General features: G+C 36.9%; 2 protein-coding genes across 2 annotated transcripts; one reads left to right on the forward strand and one right to left on the reverse strand.

The window, feature by feature from the left end:
• The first annotated feature begins 4,059 nt into the window (after positions 1-4,059).
• Positions 4,060-14,654, forward strand: si:dkey-202e22.2 (netrin-4). The gene is made up of 10 exons (XM_048173500.1): positions 4,060-4,950; positions 5,610-6,070; positions 6,735-7,079; positions 9,124-9,250; positions 10,205-10,393; positions 12,454-12,670; positions 12,884-13,011; positions 13,919-13,987; positions 14,082-14,252; positions 14,361-14,654. Exons 1-10 carry the CDS (start codon positions 4,863-4,865, stop codon positions 14,495-14,497), a joined length of 1,932 nt encoding a protein of 643 aa, XP_048029457.1. The 5' UTR covers positions 4,060-4,862; the 3' UTR covers positions 14,498-14,654.
• A 2,549-nt stretch (positions 14,655-17,203) lies between these two features.
• Positions 17,204-20,932, reverse strand: chchd4a (coiled-coil-helix-coiled-coil-helix domain containing 4a). Its single transcript, XM_048173337.1, has 3 exons — positions 20,766-20,932; positions 18,105-18,203; positions 17,204-17,981 (listed from the first exon to the last, which is right to left on the reverse strand). The coding sequence occupies exons 1-3, from the start codon at positions 20,785-20,787 to the stop codon at positions 17,650-17,652; spliced, it is 453 nt and encodes a 150-aa protein (XP_048029294.1). The 5' UTR covers positions 20,788-20,932; the 3' UTR covers positions 17,204-17,649.
• Between the last annotated feature and the right edge of the window lie 4,172 nt (positions 20,933-25,104).

Raw genomic sequence — 25,104 nt, forward strand, 5'->3', positions numbered from 1 at the left:
ATGAGGTTTCTCTGTCTGCACAATATAAATTATGTATCAATACGCTGCTGACAAACATAAGAGACAAAAATATAAAGTTGTCAGCTGTAATTTTCTCCTCCATTAAACTAGAAGACTTAAAACACCACATTTAAAGGCAGACACAAACAATTACTATGATGTTAAATTATGCTTTGATTCTGTCAGAAAAGTTGACAGCCCTTAAATCAAACATCTTAAAAGAGCAGATTCATCCATTTTTCACATCTGGAAGTAATAAATATTAATAGCTCACAGCTAATTCACCATCAATAGGATTAACGTGATCCCCAATAAAGATAGTTATTGCTCATGCAGCCTGCGGGGCGGCAGAAAGGCCCACAGCCAGAATGATGTGAGGTTTGGAGATTAAGGTCTGCTCTCTGAGCTTTTTTATGACCTGGAGGACAGCCAGCTGCTGTAGTGACTGTCAGGAAGGGGAATGAAAGCATGAAGATATATGTAGGATATGAGAATGGGGGAGGAAAATTAATAAAGAGCAGATATATAGAAATGAAAGACATCAAATTAAACTCATGGCAAAGATGAGAGTATTCAAAAAGCAAGAAATAATGTGCAGTGAGTGTTCAGGCACTGTTTAAACTACACTAGCAGTCTACCCAGGTGAAAAAAAATACACTTCTATAATATACTTAGTGCTCTATTTTCGTGCACTAATTTTGTACTTAAGATATTATTTTTTTTTTAATTTTTTTATTTAATTAGCTACCACTTGTAGTACACTACGGGTTCAAATCTACTATAAGTGGTATCTAAATAAATTTTTTAAATACAGAGATAGTATATTAAAAGCACATTTTAGTTCATATTTCATGGTGTCTCAAAATAGCACAGTTGAGTACACTTAGATGTTCTTAAGATGATCTTAAGAAGTACTAAAGAAGTATTTTTAGTAGATTAATTACAAAATTAGTGCACGAAAATAGAGCACTTTAAGTATATTATAGCAGTGTACAAACGTAGCAATGTAGCAATGTACATTGCGGCAATGTAAAAGTTGTGACACTGTACAAATTGTGAATAAAAAAGGAATGCAATAATTTACAAATCTCGTAAACTTATATTTTATTCACAATAGAATATAGATAACATATCAAATGTTAAAAGTGAGACATTTTGAAATGTCATGCCAAATATTGGCTCATTTTGGATTTCATGAGAGCTACACAAAAGTTGGGACAGGTAGCAATAAGAGGCCGGAAAAGTTAAATGTACATATAAGGAACAGCTGGAGGACCAATTTGCAACTTATTAGGTCAATTGGCAACATGATTGGGTATAAAAAGAGCCTCTCAGAGTGGCAGTGTCTCTCAGAAGTCAAGATGGACAGAGGATCACCAATTCCCCCAATGCTGCGGCGAAAAATAATGGAGCAATATCAGAAAGGAGTTTCTCAGAGAAAAATTGCAAAGAGATTGAAGTTATCATCATCTACAGTGCATAATATCATCCAAAGATTCAGAGAATCTGGAACAATCTCTGTGCGTAAGGGTCAAGGCCTGAAAACTATACTGGATGCCCGTGATCTTCGGGCCCTTAGACGGCACTGCATCACATACAGGAATGCTACTGTAATGGAAATCACAACATGGGCTCAGGAATACTTCCAGAAAACATTGTCGGTGAACACAATCCACCGTGCCATTCGCCGTTGCCGGCTAAAACTCTATAGGTCAAAAAAGAAGCCATATCAAAATATGATCCAGAAGCACAGGTGTTTTCTCTGGGCCAAGGCTCATTTAAATTGGACTGTGGCAAAGTGGAAAACTGTTCTGTGGTCAGACGAATCAAAATTTGAAGTTCCTTTTGGAAAACTGGGATGCCATGTCATCCGGACTATGGAGGACAAGGACAACCCAAGTTGTTATCAACGCTCAGTTCAGAAGCCTGTATCTCTGATGGTATGGGGTTGCATGAGTGCGTGTGGCATGGGCAGCTTACACATCTGGAAAGGCACCATCAATACTGAAAGGTATATCCAAGTTCTAGAACAACATATGCTCCCATCCAGACATCGTCTCTTTCAGGGAAGACCTTGCATTTTCCAACATGACAATGCCAGACCACATACTGCGTCAATTACAACATCATGCCTGCGTAAAAGAAGGATCCGGGTACTGAAATGGCCAGCCTGCAGTCCAGATCTTTCACCCATAGAAAACATTTGGCGTATCATAAAGAGGAACATGCGACAAAGAAGACCTAAGACAGTTGAACAACTAGAAGCCTGTATTAGACAAGAATGGGACAACATTCCTATTCCTAAACTTGAGCAACTTGTCTCCTCAGTCCACAGACGTTTGCAGACTGTTATAAAAAGAAGAGAGGATGCCACACAGTGGTAAACATGGCCTTGTCCCAACTTTTTTGAGATGTGTTGATGCCATGAAATTTAAAATCAACTTATTTTTCCCTTAAAATGATACATTTTCTCAGATTAAACATTTGATATGTCATCTATGTTGTATTCTGAATAAAATATTGAAATTTGAAACGTCCACATCATTGCATTCTGTTTTTATTCACAATTTGTACAGTGTCCCAACTTTTTTGGAATCGGGTTTGTATGTCTTTCTCATTTTTATTCAATACTAAAATACTTGCAATGTTTATTTTTATGTTAATTAGTTGCATATTGCTTTGAATATATCTGAGATCAGTCAACATACTGACATAATGCAAAAATCTCCATTTTAGTCTTCCAAATGATCCATTCTGCAACAACTGAACATGGTGTGTGGGGAAAGAATTTAATTTCAGTTACATTTTAACAGATTTGGTGTTTATGTGTGTGGGATCATTCATTCGTTCAAAGTAAACAGCTGAAGGTAAATATAAAGGCATAGTTATGTTCAAAAGAAGCATAAATGCAAGAGAACTTGCTGGAATTTTGCACATATTGTAAACAGCTTATACGTGACTACAATAAAATGTTGCCTTGTAACACTCTACCATAAAACCAAAGACTTCATTTGAGTGTATTTCGTGTCAATGCATGTGGCTTTGAAATACATTTTCCCATTAGCACAATACATTCCCTTTCAGCTGGCATGACTCTTTATTTATCAACTTATGAATTAATATGCCCATTAACATCTGATGCAGCCTATATGTTGAGGAAAACATAATAAGATCATTGCCTTTATTTCAAATAATTAGTGAACAACAGTTTTATTGGTTTTCACAATAAAGATGAAGAAAATTTAATTTAAGTTTAATGAGTTTTATTTTTGTCTTTTTATGTGTAGTTTATGAGCACAAAGTGAACCCAACATCTGTTTTAAAGTAAACTGGGCAAGAAACAGTTGGTAAAGTTACATTTAGCCATGATGACTCACTAAGGCGATTTTTATCTATTATGAATATGGTGAAACTCTTGAAAGGAAAGGTTAATATTTTACATTTTGACTATAACTCCATGAATATTTAATGGAAGAATATAGAATTTGTTACTAGACTGTGCCATTTGATTATGTCAAAGGCTAAAGGTTATCCTGATCTTTAACCAAATTCATTTCCATTGGGTTCGCATCTCAACTCTCAAAGCTCTAACTCTGAGACTGTTCAGCTCAGTGAACGACATGCAATATAAAAAAAAAAAAAAAAAAAAAAAAAAAAAATATATATATATATATATATATATATATATATATATATATACACATAATCTCCTTCTTTAAAATGCACAAATGTCAATAGTTTTATGTGCATTAGTTACGATTTCATTAACCACAATGCAGACAGAAACATTCATAGTGCTGTATTTCCTCATGTCACAATATCCTTATAGGAGTCTACATATATATTATTGTATGTATTTCAATTTTCCTTGAATGAAACATCAAAGCACCCATACTACAGAACTACTGTAGTTCAAAACCAGGAGGAAAATGCACATAAAGTAACATCTCTCACCCCATTAAGGAGAGCAGGTTGTGGTGCTGGTTTCTGGAATTCTCCGTGAGGCTGGATCACATTAACCGTGTTCTCCAGCCTCAGAGAATCTTTCATGTGCCCACCTGCAGAATCTCCAAGCAAAAGACTAAAAAAATATATTGCAAAAGTTTCAGTAAATGATTTTTTGCTGTATGAAAAAGATAGGTGTGGACAGCAAATGCCTTTGGAATGACAGGAGGGTGAGTAAATGATGTCCTCATTTTCATTTCTGGTTAAGCTAAATCCCTTTCTTGGATGCCCAGGATGACTCTTTCTGATATAAGACGTTCAGTGGCAGGAATCACAAAGATACTGAGAAAACATGTCTGGTACAGTCAGTGAACGAAAATGTCATCGAAATCACTTGTCTAAGTAGGCTGCGAGCTGCACTAGTGTAGCATTCCACTGTGAGGCAGTAGAGTGCTCGTTTTCAGTCCGCTCAATGCTTCAGATTCAGGCCAGTGGATCACAGTCATTCATCTGTGCTCTTGGGAAGCTGGAACAACGCTGCGCATTACGCAGAGGAGCGACACACTGCTATTCCCAAAGTGACCTGCGTGGCTCTTTTGCCATCAGTTTGAAAGGACTGCCATGTCAAAACAGAGAAAAAACAACAGTTTACTCTTCATCTGAACGCGCAAAAACAATATTAAAGGAATGAACCGCGTGCCGTTTGGACAGGTGCATCCCAGATCACCACCACCATCAGAAAATTTTTCTCACTGACTCACTGTGAAAATGGATTACCAGCCGCTGGATTTCATGCAAATTCTGTCTCCACACAGACTGTGAAGGAGATCTCTCCGAACTCAACTGACCATGCACTGGGACATGCATCTGTTCTAACTATGGATAACTAACCTGCCTTTACACCCAGACTTCTAAACATGAAACCCCTTTGGAATCCTCAGTTTGTAATGGTGATACTGAAGTGTGCAATGGTGTTGTTTCCTGGATTCCTGCAGGGCTTCACAGGTGAGTGAAGAAATCTGGTGGAACATCTTTTGTCTGTCCTTAAAGTTTGATTGAAGTATTTCCATATATATTCATACTTGAATATACATGAAGTGTTAAACATTTATATAATAAATTAGTTAAATTTATATAAAAAATTAGGATAAAAGGTTACCAAATATTGTTTTTGCATTTTGTAGGAAGAAGGATCCATTAAAATAACTTGACTTCTTCTTATAATAATAATAATCAAATTGTCAGATGCATAAACTTTGCATGAGATCTGGTTTTCGTTTTTATGCATTTATCGTGTATTAAATGTTTATTTAAAGTTTAAGCTGTGTAATATTTCATATTTTTATAACACGATTATATTGACACTTTTAATGTATTCTTATTTATAACGTTCTAAAAAGAACTTCGCTTTTCTTGTCATATCTAACTATTGTTGCAGTGGTGCAATCTTTGCAGGAGAAATGACACAGCTTCTGTGAAAGCACAACTGTGAGATTCATTAAAGGCTCAGGTTGTCAAACATTGTTCTGTGACATGCCAGAACCTGACTGTAGTGTTTACAGAAGTTCAGTGTTCAAAAATGGTGCATTTCATTTCATCAGCATGAAAGTTTCCCTGATTTGTTTGTGAATGTGTGTGCAATGCATATTCTCTCTTTTACACAGAGTCCAGATGTGTTGGTCGTGCTTGCAGCCCTCCTATGGGTAACTTGGCCAGTGGCAGGACCCTTTTCACGCTGACTAGCTGCTGCACTAATAGCTCTTCCTGCTTGGCAACCCAGCCACGCTGTCTAACAGAGCTTCATCCTCCTGCCCTCATGGCCGATGACCCATTTATTCATCCAGATACCTGGTGGGGCTCTGCGGCAGCCACTGGAGAAAAGGAAGAAATCCGTCTTGACTTGGAGACACGGTTCTGCATGAGTCACGTTGTGATGTTGTTCCGTTCTCCACGTCCTGCTGCTATGAGGTTGGAACGCTCACAGGACTTCGGCCAGACCTGGGAGACACTAAAGCTGTTTGCCAGGAACTGCACTGAGATGTTTGGGCTTCCTGATGATGTAAGTCAAGCAGGAGCTGTCTGCACTTCCAGATATTCCAGCGCAGTACCGTGCAGCCGAGGAGAGGTAAGGAAGGAAATAAGGTCTCCAAAGCACCACAAAACATCTTTCTTTTCTTTCTTTTTTTTGTTTTTGGTATTTTTAAATGTTTCAGCAGGTTTAAATGTGAAGTATGTTATTTCTGCACTCAGTTTTGCAGGGATCAAAGCCTTAAAAATATATAAAAAAATGTTTTGGGTGACAATCTTTGCTAGTGTTATGGAGGAATAAGCTGATTTGAGACATGGAGGATGTGTTTTGGTAGTGCATTTTTAATGGAAAATTAACTGCTGTGCCAGGCTGAAAGTTGATAAAAAGAATTGTGTAAAGAGTTTAGAAAAAGTGACCCAAGTACTGAGAAATGCTATAGCGATTAAAACTGTAACAATATAAAAGTTATTCTTATGTTTACTTTATAAAAATCAGTACAAAAATTCACAGCAAGAAGACACGCATATCGTGACCCGAAGACAGATATTTTTATACACTAAAAGCCCTTTTACTTGCTAAAAAAGTATAAACTATCAATCAGATGTAGTAGATTGTGAACAGCAGCTTTTGTTAGTTAAATAGCTAATGTTGATAGTTAAACAGCATTTAAACCAAATATTCCCCCATGGTGAATTTAAATCTCAGTTCTGTCTTTTTAAATTTGACAGTGCATAATCATTTGTTTCTAATTCTTTTCTAGATCATATTCCGATCCATAGCATTGGGAAGTGGGATTGTTGATCCCTACAGTCCTGAGGCACTGTCCCGTCTGACAGTAACTAACTTACGAATACAGCTTTTAAAATCTCAACAGTGTCCCGTCTCGAAGGGGCAGCGGAGCATCCCGGAACAGTCAAACCCGCCCTTTTTACCCACAACTCACAGCAAAATGCTGGCTCCTCCCACACCCAGTTCTGATGCCCTGGATTCATCCCCATTTGCTGTGTACTCTCTTCTGGCTAAAGGGGCGTGTTTGTGTCATGGCCATGCTGAACATTGTCTTCCTGAAAATGAAGGGCAAGACAGACTGCAACCCAGTAATATGGTAAGTCTGTCCATTTTGTTAGTGATTTTTGGGATGAACAGCATTGCAACACACTTGTAAATGACAGAATAAATGACAGAGTGAATGTGTGAAGGAACTTGTTTCCTCTTCTCTCCAGCCAACATTTCATGGTGTGGTTGATGTAGGCATGATATGGGCTTGAGGTGTGGGACCTACATGGGTTTGTCCACTGGTTCCATGTCAGCACTAATTGAATTAGATCCAGTATGGGCCCTAAATGGGTTCATCCATGGGTTCCATGTTAGCCCTATCTAAATTAGAACCAGTATGGGCCCTAAATGGGTTTGTCCATGGGGTCCATGTTGGCCCTAATTGAATTGAAACTAATATGGGCCCTAAATGGGTTTGTCCATGGGTTCCATGTCAGCCCTATCTGAATTAGATCCAGTATGGGCCCTAAATGGGTTTGTCCATGGGGTCCATGTTGGCCCTAATTGAATTGGAACTAATATGGGCCCTAAATGGGTTCGTCCATGGGTTCCATATCAGCCCTATCTGAATTAGATCCAGTATGGGCCCTAAATGGGTTCATCCATGGGTTCCATGTCAGCCCTATCTGAATTACAACTAGTATGGGTCCTAAATGGGTTCGTCCACGGGTTCCATGTCAGTCCTATCTGAATTAGATCCAGTATGGGCCCTAAATGGGTTCATCCATGGGTTCCATGTCAGCCCTATCTGAATTACAACTAGTATGGGTCCTAAATGGGTTCGTCCACGGGTTCCATGTCAGTCCTATCTGAATTAGATCCAGTATGGGCCCTAAATAGGTTCGTCCATGGGTTCCATATCAGCCCTATCTGAATTAGATCCAGTATGGGCCCTAAATGGGTTTGTCCATGGGTTCCATATCAGCCCTATCTGAATTAGATCCAGTATGGGCCCTAAAGGGGTTCGTCCATGGGGTCCATGTTGGCCCTAATTGAATTGGAACTAATATGGGCCCTAAATGAGTTTGTCCATGGGTTCCATATCAGCCCTATCTGAATTAGATCCAGTATAGGCCCTAAATGGGTTCATCCATGGGCTCCATGTCAGCCCTATCTGAATTACAACTAGTATGGGCCCTAAATGGGTTCGTCCATGGGTTGCATGTCAGCCCTATCTGAATTACAACTAGTATGGGCCCTAAATAGGTTCGTCCTTGGGTTCCATGTCAGCCCTATCTGAATTAGATCCAGTATAGGCCCTAAATGGGTTTGTCCATGGGTTCCTTGTGGGCCCTGTCTGAATTAGAATCAGTATGGGCCCTAAATGGATTTGTCCATGGGTTCCTTGTGGGCCCTGTCTGAATTAGAATCAGTATGGGTCCTAAATGGGTTTGTCCATGGGTTCCATATCAGCCCTATCTGAATTAGATCCAGTATAGGCCCTAAAGGGGTTCGTCCATGGGGTCCATGTTGTCCCTAATTGAATTGGAACTAATATGGGCCCTAAATGAGTTTGTCCATGGGGTCCATATCAGCCCTATCTGAATTAGATCCAGTATAGGCCCTAAATGGGTTTGTCCATGGGTTCCTTGTGGGCCCTGTCTGAATTAGAATCAGTATGGGCCCTAAATAGGTTCGTCCATGGGTTCCATGTCAGCCCTATCTGAATTAGATCCAGTATGGGCCCTAAATGGGTTTGTCCATGAGTTCCTTGTGGGCCCTGTCTGAATTAGAATCAGTATGGGCCCTAAATAGGTTCGTCTATGGGTTCCATGTCGGGCCTATCTGAATTACAACTAGTATGGGCCCTAAATGGGTTTGTCCATGGGTTCCATGTCAGCCCTATCTGAATTGGAACCAGTTTTGGCCCTAAATGGGTTCATCTGGAGCCTATGTAGGGCCCATATCTCAAGCACATATCGTGCCTACATTGGCCCCACCATGAAATATTGGCTGAATGCATACTTGAGGTTGTATGTGCACTCACCCGGTAGTTAGGAGAATAGGAAGTTGCCTGTTAAATGTATTTTTATAAGGCTTTGTGGGGCTTGAATGGGCAGCAACTGAAAGTGAATCATTCCTCTGGAGCGCAGGTGTCTGGCAAGTGTGTGTGTACCCACCACACAGCGGGAGAACACTGCGAGAGGTGTGCACCGCTCTACAACGACCAACCCTGGAGAGCAGCCAATGGAAGCAGCGGGGAGAGCAACCCATGCCAGAGTAAGTGCGTTTACTGTACTGGTTGATTTAGCCTTAAATTCCTTTAATCCTTGAAAATGGAAAGGAGATTGTGATATGAAAGGTCTTTTCTATATTTTTTAACTTTCTAATGCAGGAGGCATCCGATACATATCTTAGAACCACAATACCATGGGGGGTTGTTGTGTTAGTAATGTAAGCAATGATCCAGAACACAATAGAAACTGCATCACTCTGATCACCTTAGCACTATGCCCTGGCAACCACTAGTACCCTAGGAGTTTTGTAGCAAAAAACATTTTCTTCTGACAAAGTAAAAAAAAAAAAAAAAAAATTGCACATCATCATTTTATGATTTTAAAGATCTCCAGGTTCAATTATACCTTAAAATAAACATAAACAAACTATATTTTGCTTAAAGAAAAAAAAAAAGCCTGTTTTAGAACCATTATGATTATTTTAAAATCATTTAAATGTATTAAATAATAAAGTAAATATAAATAAATAAGAAAATGACTACATTGCAATATTGATAATCTAGTGAGAAACACTGTTAAGAATTATGGAAATTACAAAAGAGTGAAATGACTGGATAAGTATCGTATTTTATTATGATTATTAAAATTTAAAAAAATAAATTAAATAAAAAAGCATTGTATTACAGCATTTTAAATAACTAAATATAAATAAATGTCTATTGCAATATTGAGAATCAAGTGAGAATCGCTATTAAGAATAATGGAAATGACAAAATAGTGAAATGGCTGGATGCATATCTAATTTTAAAATTGGATGTGTAAACTGGACTGTTGTTAAGATGATTTTTTGCTTAAATAAGTGCTTAAAAGGGATTTTAGAATGATTTTAATTTGATAATTTAAATTGTTTCTCAGGTCTTGGATGATTCTTTCATCCATAATGTCTCTTTCTCTCCCTCTAACTTTTTCTCTGTGCTCTCGTTTTCTATTGCTCAAGAATGTGAATGTCACGGCCACGCAGAGAGCTGCCACTTCTCCCAGAGAGTTTGGCTGTCCACAGGGGGCAGTAGTGGGGGCGTCTGTGACAACTGCCAGCATAACACTGTGGGCCGCCGGTGCCAGCGCTGTCGCCCTGGATACCACCGCCACCCTGCCAGATCCCTCAACTCCCCGCATGCTTGCACACGTAAGACAGTTAGAAAGAAGAGAAGGAACAAACAGAAAGGACAATGAGAGCTTAAAGGGTTCTGCACTCAAATAGTTGTTTTTAATTAAAATCAAAATTGACTTTATCTTATTAATGCACATTCCTGGTCTAGTGAATGATGTATTGATGCATATTATTTGTAAGCAAAAAGAAGACATTTAGGTTGCGAATTGCAACCAACAGCTCAGTCCACTGCTCACCCCTCCCTTTCGAAGCACATAGGCTGAATCCCAAATGGCACACTTCTACGCACTTTCGGTCTTGTGGACTTACAATGGCTGCTGCGTGTGGGTGTCCATTAAAGGGATAGTTCACCCAAAAATTTAAATTTGATGTTTATCTGCTTACCCCCAGGGCATCCAAGATGTAGGTAACTTTGTTTCTTCAGTAGAACACAAATGATGATTTTTAACTCCAACTGTTGCAGTCTGTCAGTCGTATAATGCGTGTCAGTGGGAACTTCGTCTATAAGAGTCAAAAAAACATGCACAGACAAATCCAAATTAAACCCTGCGGCTCGTGACGACAAGTCAATGACCTAAGACACGAAACGATCGGTTTGTGTGAGAAACCTAATAGTATTTATATCATTTTTTACCTCTAATACACCACTATGTCCAACTGCCTTGCGCACGGCATCCGGTGCGTGAGGTGTGTACGCGCTCTGGTGTAGTTTAAAGGATTAGTCCACTTTCAAATAAAATTTTCCTGATAATTTACTCACCCCCATGTCATTCAAGATGTCTTTCTTTCTTCAGTCGAAAAGGAATGAAGGTTTTTGATGAAAACATTCCAGTATTATTCTCCTTTATAGTGGACTTCAATGGTCTCCAAACGGCTGAAGGTCAAAATTACAGTTTCAGTGCAGCTTCAAAGGGCTTTAAACGACACCAGACGAGGAATAAGGGTCTTATCTAGAGAAACGATCGGTCATTTTCTAAAAAAATACAAATGTATATGCTTTATAAAAACAAATGTTCGCCTTGCACGTGCTTCCGCTTTCCGTATTCTTCAAAAAGCTTACGCTGCTGTATGTCCAACGCCTTCCCTATTCTACTTACGGAAAAAACGGAACTGGTTTCTTCTTACTCCTAACAAAGAACAGTTTCTGCTTCTAATAAACCAGGCGACTACTACTATTACTACGACTTCTTCTTGCGTATTCAACGTAGTGACGAAACGCGCTCTGTAGAGCAGTTTGTCCATTTAGGGCTACTGTAGAAAATGGCAGCGCAAAATGGCAACTTAACATGTAGGCGGACCCGCGGTGTATGTAGATAGATATGGCTCATTCTAACTAAGGTAATAAAAACATAACGGTTCATTTGTAAGGTCTCTATACACCATTGAAAACATAGTTATGTATATTATATTGCATTTATGTGAGTAGATCCTCCTAAATTTTACACACTGCACCTTTAACTACATTAGTTGAAGGTACACTATGTAATTTTTTTTGTTCAAAATTTACAACATTTATATAATGAGCCAGTACATCATGAATCCATCTTCCAAGCCGTGTTTTTGTCTTATCCTGAATCGCTATGGTACACCTATAATAAGTATTTATATTCAGACTGTTTTAGACCTCTGCGGAGTTGCCCAGTACCTGCATGATTAATCGTAGACATAAACAGAGAGAAGTAGCTCCGGCTACAACGTTCTTCCGCAAGACGCATGCAGTTTTGTGTATTAACCGCTAGAGCTCCAAAAGTTACATAGTGTACCTTTAACTAATAGGACCTTATTGTAAAATGATACCAACTTTTCACTTGATGATACAATAGGAAACAAAACAAACAATTAACAAATCACGGAAAAACCACCTCAGCAATCACATATCTACACCCTAACAATCACCTATTAAACCTTAGCATAGTGATGACATGTTTTGCTTGGTCAAGCATTATTTCCTCCTCATGGTTGTCTTCGCAATCATTTACAGTCTTTCAGTGCCTTCTAGTGGTAACTAATGTAACTCAAAAGCAGTAGGAAGAGCTAATGAACCAAAAGATGACTAACATTCTTTTCTGTGGCAGGATGCTGGTGTGACCCAGTTGGTTCGGTGCCAGTATATTTTGGCGATGAGACGCCATGGTGCCATCCTAGAAGTGGACAGTGCCACTGTAAACCTGGTGTGGGGGGCACCACCTGTAGCCACTGTCTACCAGGGTACTGGGGCTTTGGAGAGGAGGGCTGCAAACCTTGTGTGTGCCCCTTGACCTGTGACCCCATCACAGGTCATTGCCTAGACAGGTCAGACTTATGCATACATAAACTAAATTTTAATTCTTTCTATTCTAAATTATAATAAGTACTTACTATTTGTGATTTGAAATTAAAACAAATTAAAACATCAAGCATTTGGAATCTCAAAACCACAAATACAAGTTGAATTTTAATCGCATACCTGCAGGGGATTTTCAAATACCATTGATTTTTGTTTGTCATATCATTTTCCTTTAACAGCAAAGGCAGTGTGAAGCTTTACAATGTACCAATTGGTGGGAAAATTCCTGAACTGTCCCACTTTAAACCTCAAGAGGACGAGAGGGCGTGGCCTAAAGAACTCGCCGTCTCTGCACTGTATTATACAGGTGAGCTGACTACAGTAACAAAACATTCCACACTAACAGCAGCTGCTGTGAAACATGGGAAACCACAGCAGGAAATGCGACTTCAAGATGTGGCTTGTTTTTATGTGGTTCCTTCAAATGTAAGTCTGAAATGATTATGTATTGCAATATAAATGGGTGAAATCTAGAACATGTCCATATTTCATTCCAAAATCAGAATAAAACTTTACTTAAGTAAAACCTAATTTATCTTAAAACCTATTTTAACACCATTAAATTTTTTTTTGCATTATTTTCAAAAATATTTACATTGTTTTCATGACAATATTCTTGTTACCATACTGCAATGTGTTTGGTTTTGAAAGAAGTTTCTTAAGCTCACCAAGCCTGCATCTATTTGAGGATACATTTTTACAGGATTCAAAATAAAGTTCAAAAGAACAGCATTTATTTAAAAAATATATATATTTTTTAACATTATAAATATCTTTGCTGTCAATTTTTGATCAATTTAATGCAATTTCTTCCAAAACATTTTTTTTAACTTTTGAATAGTTTGATATAATATGATATTATTTGACATTTAAATTATAAAGCATTAATACATCATGGTATTTGTTAATATCTATTGAATATATAATATCTATTATTTAAATAATAAAACAAATTGTTACAGTCATTGTTTTTACTTTAATACATAAAGAAAATCATTAACTTAACCTAAAACATTAAACAGAATCATTGTAGTAATGAGAATTTGGGGTAAAACAAAAAGTTTAATAATCATTAAAATGTGACTTAATGAATCCTAAAATAGGCTTCCTAACATTTGTGGAAAATATAATTTCTTTGACCTGAGCGTGTTTCTGAGATGAAATATGTTAATATGTACAGAACTTGTGACATGTTAAATGTGAATTCTCTACAGGGAAGTGCAGCTGTAGAGAAAAGAAGCTGAAAAGTGTGGCTGATCTTTGCAAAATGAAACATGCATACGGTGAGGCTTTTCGATTAATCAATTCTGATGGCATTTGCTGTCTAAACTGACATTTAAATCTAAAGAGTGAACTGACTGTTTGTGGTGGCTGTAGTGATCAAAGCCAGTGTGCTGTCAGCTCATGATAAAGGCACACACGCTGTTGTCCTGGTGAAGGTGAGGAAGGTCTTCCGTTCTGGAAAACTGCCCCTCTCCCAGGGCACACACAGTCTGTACCCACTCTCTTGGACCAGCCGTGGCTGCACCTGTCCCATCCTCAACCCAGGTACAGCACCCAATGTCTCGAGTATAAAAATTCACTCTTATCTGGGCCACAGCTTTGGTTCAGTCAAGTTTGCCATTAGACTTGGGACTGTTTTGTTTCCATCTGTAGGTGGGAATTATCTACTGGCAGGTCCTGAGGAAGTGGACTCAGGGAGGCTACTGGTCACCATGCAGAGTTTGGTAGTCCCTTGGACCCCCATCCTGGGCTTTCAGGTCACAGAAGCTCTGCATCAGGGCTGCCTATGAGCACAACTTTACCCAAATGTACAGTAGCACAAAACTATGGAAGCTTGTTTCTGCCATGGAATAAAACAATAAAAAAGGTAATTGTGACTTTTTTGCCTCGCAATTGTGAGTTTATATCTTTTCCCAGATATAAGCTCACAATTGCGAGAAAAAAAGCCAGAATTTTTTTCTAGGAATTGTGTGATATAAACTTGCAATTGCGAGCTGACTTTTTTCCAAGTTTATATCTCGCAGTTCAGACTTTATAACTCACAATTGCAAGTTTATATTTCTCAATTTTGAGAAAAAAACTTGCAATTGTTTTCTTCTCTGTTGCTAGTTTATTTCCCACAATTCAGACTTTATAATTCGCAATTGTGAGTTTATACAGTATCTTGCAATTCTGACTTTATAATTGCGAGTTTGTTTTGAAATTCTGATTTTATAACTCGCAATTGTGAGTTTATATTTCTCAATTTTGAGAAAAAGTAAGAATTGTAATTGTTTTTTCTCTCAATTGCGAGTTTATATCCTACAATTTCGGACTTTATAATTCGCAATTGCAAGTTTGTTTCCTTGAATTTTTTTCCCTCAGAATTACGAGGTTATATCTCACAATTTTGACTTTATAACTCACAATTGCGAGTTTGTATTGAAATTCTTAATTTTCTTAATTTTTTTTTGCATTTGTGAGTTTATATTTCTCAATTTTGAGAAAAAAAGTCAGAATTGTGAGACATAAAGTCACAAATTACCTTTTTTTTTAAATTTCCTGGCGAAAACAAGCTTTCATACATCTCTGCCCAAACTTGAAAGCCCTCACTTGAAATGATGCCATTGTACCAAAGCTGGCAGCTGGATCCTAAATGTACCATGACCACCGGATGCAACTGAAAAGGAACGTGGGTAATTACCAGAAGAAATATTCATGAAGAGGTTGCATGGCACTGAATAGTCACTTAAAATAAAGATAATTGTCATAAGCATCAAGTTAGCCAAGGTTCTTCAAAAACAGCTGTTCATTCAGGAGGCTGTTGTCTTGTGGACACTGAATCATAAATGCATAAACTCAAAACATGAATATGGCATTCATAAGCCTGATTGGACTGTTTCTGTACTTATTCCTCTGTAGTTATTATATTCCTCAACAGACTCTCTAAAATAGTTTCTTGGCATTTTTGTGATTCATTCATTCACACTTTTGTATTTTATTTGCTTTTTTGCTTATAGCATTTCAGTTCAATTTCTGTTTTGTTTTTTTTAATTCACAATTGTAAATTGTAAAAACGTGTCAAAATTGAAAAACAAAAGTTATGGACTGATTTAAATTCTCCCATTGCTTATGCATGATTTGGACTTATTTTATTAAAACATTTTACAGAAACGGGTACATCACAGATGAAACGATCAGGTTTCTTGTTTAATCAAAACAAGAATAATCACATTAAGGCTTTGAATGACAAATCATTTCAATCTAAACACAGTCACTCTTGGTGACAAAACCTACAGATTTATAAATGTCACTGGTAACACTTTACATTAAAGTCTTATTTGTTAACATTAATTACTACATTAACTTACATTAACAATGCTCAATATATTTTTACAGCATTTATTAACCTTTGTTAATGTTAGTTAATAAACATTCATGTTAGTTCACAGTACATTAATGTTCACAGACTTTTTTTAATAATGTATTAGTAAATGTTGAGATTAGCCAAGATTAATAAATGCTGTATTGTTCATGCTAACTAATGTACTTAATGTTAAAGGGTTAGTTCACCCAAAAATGAAAATTCTGTCATTTATCACTCACCCTCATGTCGTTCCACACCCGTAAGACCTTCGTTCATCTTTGGAACACAAATTAAGATATTTTAGTTGAAATCCGATGGCTCCGTGAGGCCTCCATAGCCAGCAATGACATTTCTCTCAAGATCCCTTAATGTACTAAAACATATTTAAATCAGTTCATGTGAGTACAGTGGTTCAATATTAATATTATAAAGCCACGAAAATATTTTTGGTGCGGCAAAAAAACAAACAAAATAACGACTTATTTGGTGATGACCGATTTCAAAACACTGCTTCAGAAACCACTGTACTCACATGAACTGATTTAAAAAATGTTTTTAGTACATTAATGGATCTTGAGAGAGGAAATGTCATTGCTGGCTATGTAGGCCTCACGGAGCCATCAGATTTCAACTAAAATATATTAATTTGTGTTCCGAAGATTAACGAAGGTCTTACGGGTGTGGAACGACATGAGAGTAAGTAATAAATTACATTATTTTCATTTTTGGGTGAACTAACCCTTTAACAAATTAAATTTTATTGTAAAGTGTTACCATGTTACTGATTGAATGCATCAATAAGCCACATAAGCTTAAAATATTTTAAGGTTTCAAAAAGGATCTGATATCAGCACAATTCTTTAACACTGTTTAACGTTAGCATGTGTTGGAAAGGGATCTAGAAACAGCCCTCGATGATAGATACTTCATTTAAACAAAGCCTACTACTTTCTGGAACAACAGATGTTCGCATGTTCTTACTAAACAGAAGATCTTCTCATTTATGATGCGTTGTTTTAACACCAACAAATCACTTCTGTATCATCGGTTGCCAGGTAAGGCGGCTGGTTTACTCACTCACGCGCCCTACTGTTTGTACTTAATATGCAACCTTGAGCTACACGCATTCAAACGCGTCAGCAGCAGAACATTTCTTCATCATAAAATTGTTTAATCATGTTCTACAACAAAAATCAAAACAGGAAATGTATATAGTCTTGTTATTTGAGTATTTCATCGCAAAAGTGCACAGTTGTCAAAGTACAACCGCCAAACGACCTTTGATCTGTACACAAGTCAAACTAGCTTGGGCTGTGGAGCAAATAATAACCAGAAAATACAAAGCTGGATGATTCAAATGGGCTCATTCTCACCATACAGATCCCCTAACTCATTATTTAAAGGTCCCTCAAGTGCACATTAATGTCATTTGAATATTCTAATCAAAAAACCTGAAGTTTAAGGGCTTCCCCCATCTCTGTGCATCATGCAGCCAGTTGGAGAGCATCATAGTTATCCAGTGAATTTTGATATGATCTCTGCATACACAAAAGTGTCTCTGCTGTGAGGTGCGGTGGAAATGAAGCCAGGGTGACATTAGCTAGCTGCTGGGTTTTCTGTGGCTGCTGGTGCGGAATCAGGAGAGGATGAAGGGAGAGAGTCAGTGGAAGTAGATTCACTGGGTGAAGTATTAGCCCCACCAGAGGGGGCGCTGTCATTGTCATCTTCCTGGGGGTAAAGCTCGGGGTATTTCTGCATACACTCCTGCATACTCCGGAAGTTTTCCACACAATCTGACCCCTTTACCTCCTCTTTGCTATAGTGGAAACAAGAAAAGGCTTCCTTGAACTGCTGTCCACAAGGGCCACTGGCCATACCGCCCAGACACGGGCAGTTCCAGTTTATGTCACCATTAGGTAGAATAAGACCTGCAGGGTCAAATGAAATGAGTGTAAAATTAGTATTCTGGAGGTAAAATAAATCATATTTAGGCTAAACTATGCAAAATGTTAATTAATATTTTGTACAGTTAATCAAGTTCAAAAACTTACCGTGATCCTCATATGGATCATTCGGGTCGTCTTCGATTAGCTCAGCGTTACTGGGTGCTTCATGATCCTCTTTGGTGACAAATATGATGCGATCTTTACCTTTTGTTAAAGAGAAGAGAATGAAGTTACACACAATGAAAAAAACATAATATTTTATATTTCATAACATACTGTTAATTGACCACTATGCCAGTGTTGTTAACTAAAATTCTTAAAAACAAGTGTGTGTGAGATATATATATATATATATATATATATATATATATATATATATATATATATACACACACACACACACACACACACACACACACAGTGCACAACATAAATGAGTGCACCCCATCTGAACAAATACAAAATATGTATTTTCTTTATGATCACTTATACAATTCATGGAAAAATGGCAACTAAAATGTATTAAACATATACATAATAAAAACTGAGAAATATATGTCATTAATAGCCATAAAATAAGTAAATTAGCCAATTTTGTTTAAATTAAGGATTGCAAAAATGAGTACACCTTAGATTTAATTCAACAAATGTATAATATTCTACTACTTAGTATGCCCTCCATAATTTTGAATATACTGCTCTGACACTTCTTGGCACGGAGTGTACAAGTTCATGACAAATTGTCACATCTGTCCTGTTTTACTCCTGGATGATGAGCTCCTTAAATGCCCTGATCTTTAATGGGGAGTGCTGCTCAACTCGTCTCTACAGAATCCCCCACAGGCGTTTAAGAGTGTTAAGACTGAGTGCAATACATGTCCACAGAAGGTTTTTTACCTTGGGAGAATGCATATGCTCATTGTCATGTTGAAAAAATGCCTAACAAAGCAGGGAATGAGGAAAGGGTAACATCTTATGTTTCAAGTTTGTGTATTAAATTACACAGTGGTGTGGGAATTCATGACAGCATTGATAAAGCACAACTCCCTCACACCTTCAGCACTCATACATCCCTATATAAGAGCTTTACTACCACTGAACTTTACTGTGGGAACCAGGCACTTCTCACTGTACTCCTCCTCTAGCAACACCATAACATTCTGGATGTTGTTAGATCCAAAATGATTGATTTGGTCTCATGAGACCAGAGTATTGATTCCAAGAATCTATATTTTGTAAATATGGGCTTTGGAAATGGCTAACTGACTTTATTGTGCTTTGGCTACAGTAGGTAGTTCCAGTGAGAACAACAACCATTCATGTCATTTCTGCAGGCTGCATCTTACTCTGTGAGATAAACAGTCACTCTTTTCATAGCTTTTGCTGGCTTTAAGACACTCGCTTGGTATTTCTCCTGCTCTTTGTCTAGCAAAAAAATCCCTCATCACTAAATGAAAGCTTAAAATGAAGGCCTGATTATTTCAGGGGCCTGGTCACAAGTCCATTGTTTTTTAATTTCTGTGTTACTTTTGCTATATTTTCACAATTAAAACAATGATTTGGTAATCATCTTGTACCACTGTCCTCTCTTGTGCTAAGAAATAAGTCTCCTGACAGTTTTTTCCCAAGTGCTTTCATTGTTGTCAGCATTAAGTCTGAGAATGTTTCAGTGGGCTATATAACACTTTTAATTGTCAAGAAATTACTTCTCTTTAAATGTTTTGGTTCAACATACTTACCTGTTGATCAAACATTGCCTTAAACTTACACCAGAAAATTTTTATTTTGTTTTATTTAGTAACTTTTAGGAGGGTGTACTCATTTTTGCAACACAAAATTTTATCTTATTTTCCTGAATAATTTTGACATGCTTCTTTGGTAATTGATTAAGCAGACTTGCTGGAACATAACATCTATAAAGAACCCTAACATGTCTTCTAAGTAATTGAGTAATTGCTGACTTTCAGAAGTTTCTGTATATTATATATATATATATATATACACACACATACATATATATTTAATAATATATAAGTATATAAAACAACTAAAAATTATAAAAGCACGACAACTAAAATTAAATGAATAAAAGTGAAAACATAAAATATAATATAAATATTAAAGCTAGGTTATATAACGTTGTATAGTGTATACATACACAACTAAAATAACACTGCACTGTACTGTACTAAATTTTCAGGGCAAACATGTTGCGTTTTAGTTCACATTATCTAAAAATATTTATATCACTCAGACTATGTTCATAATGTCAAAAATTAACCTAAATAATTTGTTGGACTTTAGGTTATGAACTCTTCAGGTTATGACCTTGCAGGCGCCTGCTATCTGCAGGGTGACACAACATGAAGTCATTCAGACATCACAGCCATCAAAATCAGTCAGATCTTGGACTCACTGAAAACATATTTCGTTACACTATAGATGTGTGTTTTATTGAGCTCATCATGGTTAAGAAGAATGAAGAATGTTCATCTATTATATGAACATCATCTATAAACCAGCAATTCAGTAATTCTTCACCAAACTCACTACACACATGCAATATAGGATCATTTAACACGAGTCATTTGAAAACATCTGAAAGAATAATCTGCAGCTGATAAATATTTAATAACTCATTGACATTATCAAGCATGGCTGGTAAGAGAGTGACTTTTACTGGCATGAGCACTAGCCGCACAGCTAAACGACAGTAAAAGATGGGTTTAAAGTGTGTTTAAACAGTCCGATTTAGTTGAGTCATACCTTCCTGCTTGCAGTACGACATGTCTGCTGACAGATCTGTCTGATCGCCGTTTATCCGATCAATGAAACTCAAACACCGGTACAATGATCAATCCTCACGCCTGTTACATCAACTCCAGCATGGAGGCAGGCAGCTACAGTCACCACGTGACGTCACAGCCGGGTTATATCAAAATAAAAGTCATCATGCCATTTCAAAATAAAAGTGAAGGAAATAACGGTTACTTTGACAAGACAGCAAGTTAAGCTACTTTTCAAATGATTTATATGTACAGATTATATTGTTTTATCCTTGTCCAAGACCCTGACTTAAATTTTAAACTATGAAAATCCATAATAAAATAATTATTTGATAATTCAAACACAAACTGCTGTTTACTGTTTACTTCATTAAATTAATTAATTATGTTTTAAAATTACGACTCAGTTGTGTTGTGCCATCACCTTCACCACAATTACCCATTTTTTTCAGAAGTTTGGATGTTTGTTGGGTACCAAGGGGACAATATTGTCACTGAAGAGCATGCCTGAGACATTCTATATGAAGAAGACAAAGGAAAAGCAAGGTAAATATCACTTGTTAACTGGATATTTTTATTGTGTGTCATTTTCAATTAAACTTTATTGGTTAAATTAAGAAAATATTTTGTCATTGTGTGTATTTAGCATACTCTGCTGGCTATATTGCCCTTAAAGTATTAGTTCACTTTCAAATAAAATTTTCCTGATAATTTACTCACCCCCATGTCATCCAAGATGTTCATGTCTTTCTTTCTTCAGTCGAAAAGAAATGAAGGTTTTTGATGAAAACATTCCAGGATTATTCTCCTTATAGTGGACTTCAATGGCCTCTAAACGGTCAAAATTACAGTTTCAGTGCAGCTTCAAAGGGCTTTAAACGATACCAGATGAGGAATAAGGGTCTTATCTAGAGAAACGATTGGTCATTTTCTAAAAAAATACAACTATATATGCCCTATTCCCTATTCAAGTTACGGAACGTATGCGGCGTCAGTTACGTTTTTTTCCGTAAGTAGAATAGGAAAGGCGTAGGACATACAGCGTAAGTTTTTTGAAGAATTTTGAAGAAAGCAGAAGCATTTACAAAGGCGATCATTTGTTTATATAAAGTTTTTTCAGAAAATGAGCGATGGTTTCTCCAGATAAGACCCTTATTCCTCATCTGGTATCGTTTAAAGCCCTTTGAAGCTGCACTGAAACTGTAATTTTGACCTTCAACCGTTTGGAGACCATTGAAGTCCACTACAAGGAGAATAATGCTGGAATGTTTTCATCAAAAACCTTCATTTCTTTTCGACTGAAGAAAGAAAGACATGAACATTTTGGATGACATGGGGGTGAGTAAATTATCAGGAAAATTTTATTTGAAAGTGGACTAATCCTTTAAAGACAAAAAAAAAAAAAGGAGTAGGCCGTTTTATTTAAAAAAAATGTTGTGGAAATGCCATATTCATGACATTCACAGAGACAAAATGATTCATGTATATATTATTATGTTGGACATTGTAAGTAAACAACTTAAATACCCATTTGAGAGTCTGAAAAGTGTGTTTAGGGAGTTTATGTGGTCCCTGCAGTTTAAGAAACAACCAAATCTGTCACATAATTGTTTGGGTTTACGATAACAATAATAATAATAATAATACTTAAAATAGTAATGAATAACGCACTTCTCTGCTGCCTTTGTGTGCCGGCTGCCCGGTCTCTTACCTTGGGAATCAGTCTCAGGAGACTGAACAGTTGCAGTTATTTTACTGTCATGCCCTCAGACTTCACTGACAGCTTGTCAGGAAACAGCGTGCAGCAGCCTGTGTTTTCCTAATTAACGTTAGAGGTGAACTAGAGCCCTGTGTTTTTCTGATGACAGCCTTTTACCCGCACACCTCATTACAGAGGACAGGGATGAGTGCTTGTGAATTAGAACTGAGGAAAACAAACAACACTTTTATTGGTAGGCTATGTGATATATTGCGGATTTTATACTTACTTTTATGAACGTTTCAGTGGCTGATATACATAATAAAGGGTTTGAAATTGTAGCCTATTATCAATTCTTAACAGACTTTTGATGGCTTTTTTTTTTGCAATTTAATAGCTTGTTTCTAGCTTAGTCTTTTCTTCTCTATATAACATATATAACAAGAAAAAATGTAGGGCGGGTCTTTATTTTTGTACACCGGCAGTTGATTGGATGGTTGTGGTCTCATATGAGTGACAGATTTGTCCCGCCTTCACGCCAGTAAACACGTCATCAGAGAAGAAAAGAAATGTCGCTGTAAGAGGGAGGGAAGTTAATTATTTTGAGAAAAGATTACGAGGGCACATGAATTAAAAAAATTGTATGATGTGCACAGATAAATCATTTATAATAAATACTTCAATATTCCATATTGAGAAAAAAAAAAAAAAAAAACCTAAATTTTGATTTCATGGTGACTTTAAAATATGTGTACAGAACAAACAGTTTGAGAAAGAAGTAGGTATTTTGGTATAAATGTACCACTGGGTGGCAGCATCTCTTGCTTAGCACTGTTTAGCAGCTCAGTGACAGTGTTTCTTTAGTGGTAGCAGAGAAACATAGATTAAAAAAAATGATAAAAAGCATATCGGAAACCCCTTCCATCTACTTTCTGTTCCTTTTCACTTGCCTCTACATCCTGTTTGCTCTTTGCCCTGTCTCTTAGCTTTTTATCTACAATATCTTTTGAAGTTTGCCCTCTGGTGGCAGCTGTCAGTATTATTGGGGTTGTGTACGTGACCTTCAGTCACTTTTTTGTGTAGAGCTGGTATCTGCTCATCTAGTTTTGGCAGGGGGAGATGCTATATTGAATCTGCACGTGGGAGGAAATGATGTCACACCTATCACCTTCACAGGCTGTCTTATCATTGAGTGCTGCTGGTGGATGTGGTGTGACGCAAATTCTGCTAACCTTGAAAAATTTTCATGTCAGGGCACTGACTGTGTCTATCAACCTATGAAATAGAGAGCTGCATGAAGGAATAGTTCACACCTAAAATTATACTATCATTTGAAATTATCAATTAAAAAAACGATATATATATATATATATATATATATATATATATATATATATATATATATATATATATATATATGCACATTCACATGTATATAATTATGTCTGTATATATGGTCACACTGTATGCTATTATGGAAAAGACCAACATAAAAAACTTCAGAACATCTAATTTTGTGTTGCATGAAAATTTTAAATCACACAGGGTTGGAGCGACATCATAAGTTTTCATTTTCATTTTTGGGTCAACTATTCTTTTAAAACTTTTTTCTGAGTCTGTGTGGCCGGCTTAGCTGTAATTGAGAACTGTCTGGTCAAATAAAGGAGCTTTTAGGATATGATGAATATGAAAGATAATTATAGCGTTCTAATGCTAGAAATCCCTTGCTTTCGTTTACAAAACAGTTATATTGTAAGTGTAAAATAAATAGAGCATTCTTGAATTTATTGAAGCTGTGTAGGCGGTCTTTTACTTCCTCGGTGCAGTCTTGCTTGTTGACTGGCTATCAGAAAGCTTATATAATTGCTTCAGTCTGGGCAGAGCATGTCGTATTTACTCGCGTTGGAATCGCTGAATAAACTACCTCTTTTTGTTATTTGCTATGTGTGGGTGCAGGCTGTATATAGCTATAAAGCTGTTAATTCTTAAAAACCTTCAGATCATGTTATATTAAATTCAATCTAAAGCAGGTGGTTAAGATGAAGGCAGATTTTCACAGATTGGTGGGTGGCTGCCTGGCAATCTCACACTTTGCCTTTCTTCATACAGCCTGAATCAGACATTGCCTCATGCACTCTCTGTTCTATTTTTCATGATCTGTCCACATTGTTTGTCATCCAGACCCTGATGGGCAAAGAACCAGTGTAAACCAGGCCAATGTGGATAAACAATTGTTTTTGTCACAAGAGAAAAAAATTCCTACTGTTTTCGCATTGAGAAATAGTGCGTGTTGGATGGATGCTCTGTTGTTTTGGGGAAATTAAAGAGTTAGTTCACCCAAAAATGAAAATTCTGTCATTAATTACTCACCCTCATGTCGTTCCACACCTGTAAGACCTTCGTTCATCTTTGGAACACAAATTAAGATATTTTTGATAAAATCCGATGGCTCAATGAGGCCTGCATTGCCAGAAAGGTACTAAAGTTATATTTAAAACAGCTCACGTGACTACAGTGGTTCAACCTTAATGTTACGAAGCGACAAAAATACTTTTTGTGCGCCAAAAAAACAAAATAACGACTTTATTCAACAATATCTAGTGATGGGCAATTTCAAAAC

This window comes from Megalobrama amblycephala, linkage group LG21 (assembly GCF_018812025.1).
Source record: "Megalobrama amblycephala isolate DHTTF-2021 linkage group LG21, ASM1881202v1, whole genome shotgun sequence".
Classification (NCBI taxonomy): Eukaryota; Metazoa; Chordata; class Actinopteri; order Cypriniformes; family Xenocyprididae; genus Megalobrama; species Megalobrama amblycephala.

What these genes read in the sequence shown, in the direction of transcription:
- si:dkey-202e22.2 (XM_048173500.1), top strand. Translation starts at nt 4,863, where the DNA reads ATGAAACCCCTTTGGAATCCTCAGTTTGTAATGGTGATACTGAAGTGT. An exon ending in ACAGGTCATTGCCTAGACAG is followed by an intron (nt 12,671 to 12,883) that starts GTCAGACTTATG and finishes TTCCTTTAACAG; the next exon opens with CAAAGGCAGTGTGAAGCTTT. An exon ending in CTGTCCCATCCTCAACCCAG is followed by an intron (nt 14,253 to 14,360) that starts GTACAGCACCCA and finishes TTCCATCTGTAG; the next exon opens with GTGGGAATTATCTACTGGCA.
- chchd4a (XM_048173337.1), bottom strand. Translation starts at nt 20,787, where the DNA reads ATGTCGTACTGCAAGCAGGAAG. An exon ending in GTCGTACTGCAAGCAGGAAG is followed by an intron (nt 18,204 to 20,765) that starts GTATGACTCAAC and finishes CTTTAACAAAAG; the next exon opens with GTAAAGATCGCATCATATTT. An exon ending in TGATCCATATGAGGATCACG is followed by an intron (nt 17,982 to 18,104) that starts GTAAGTTTTTGA and finishes TTGACCCTGCAG; the next exon opens with GTCTTATTCTACCTAATGGT.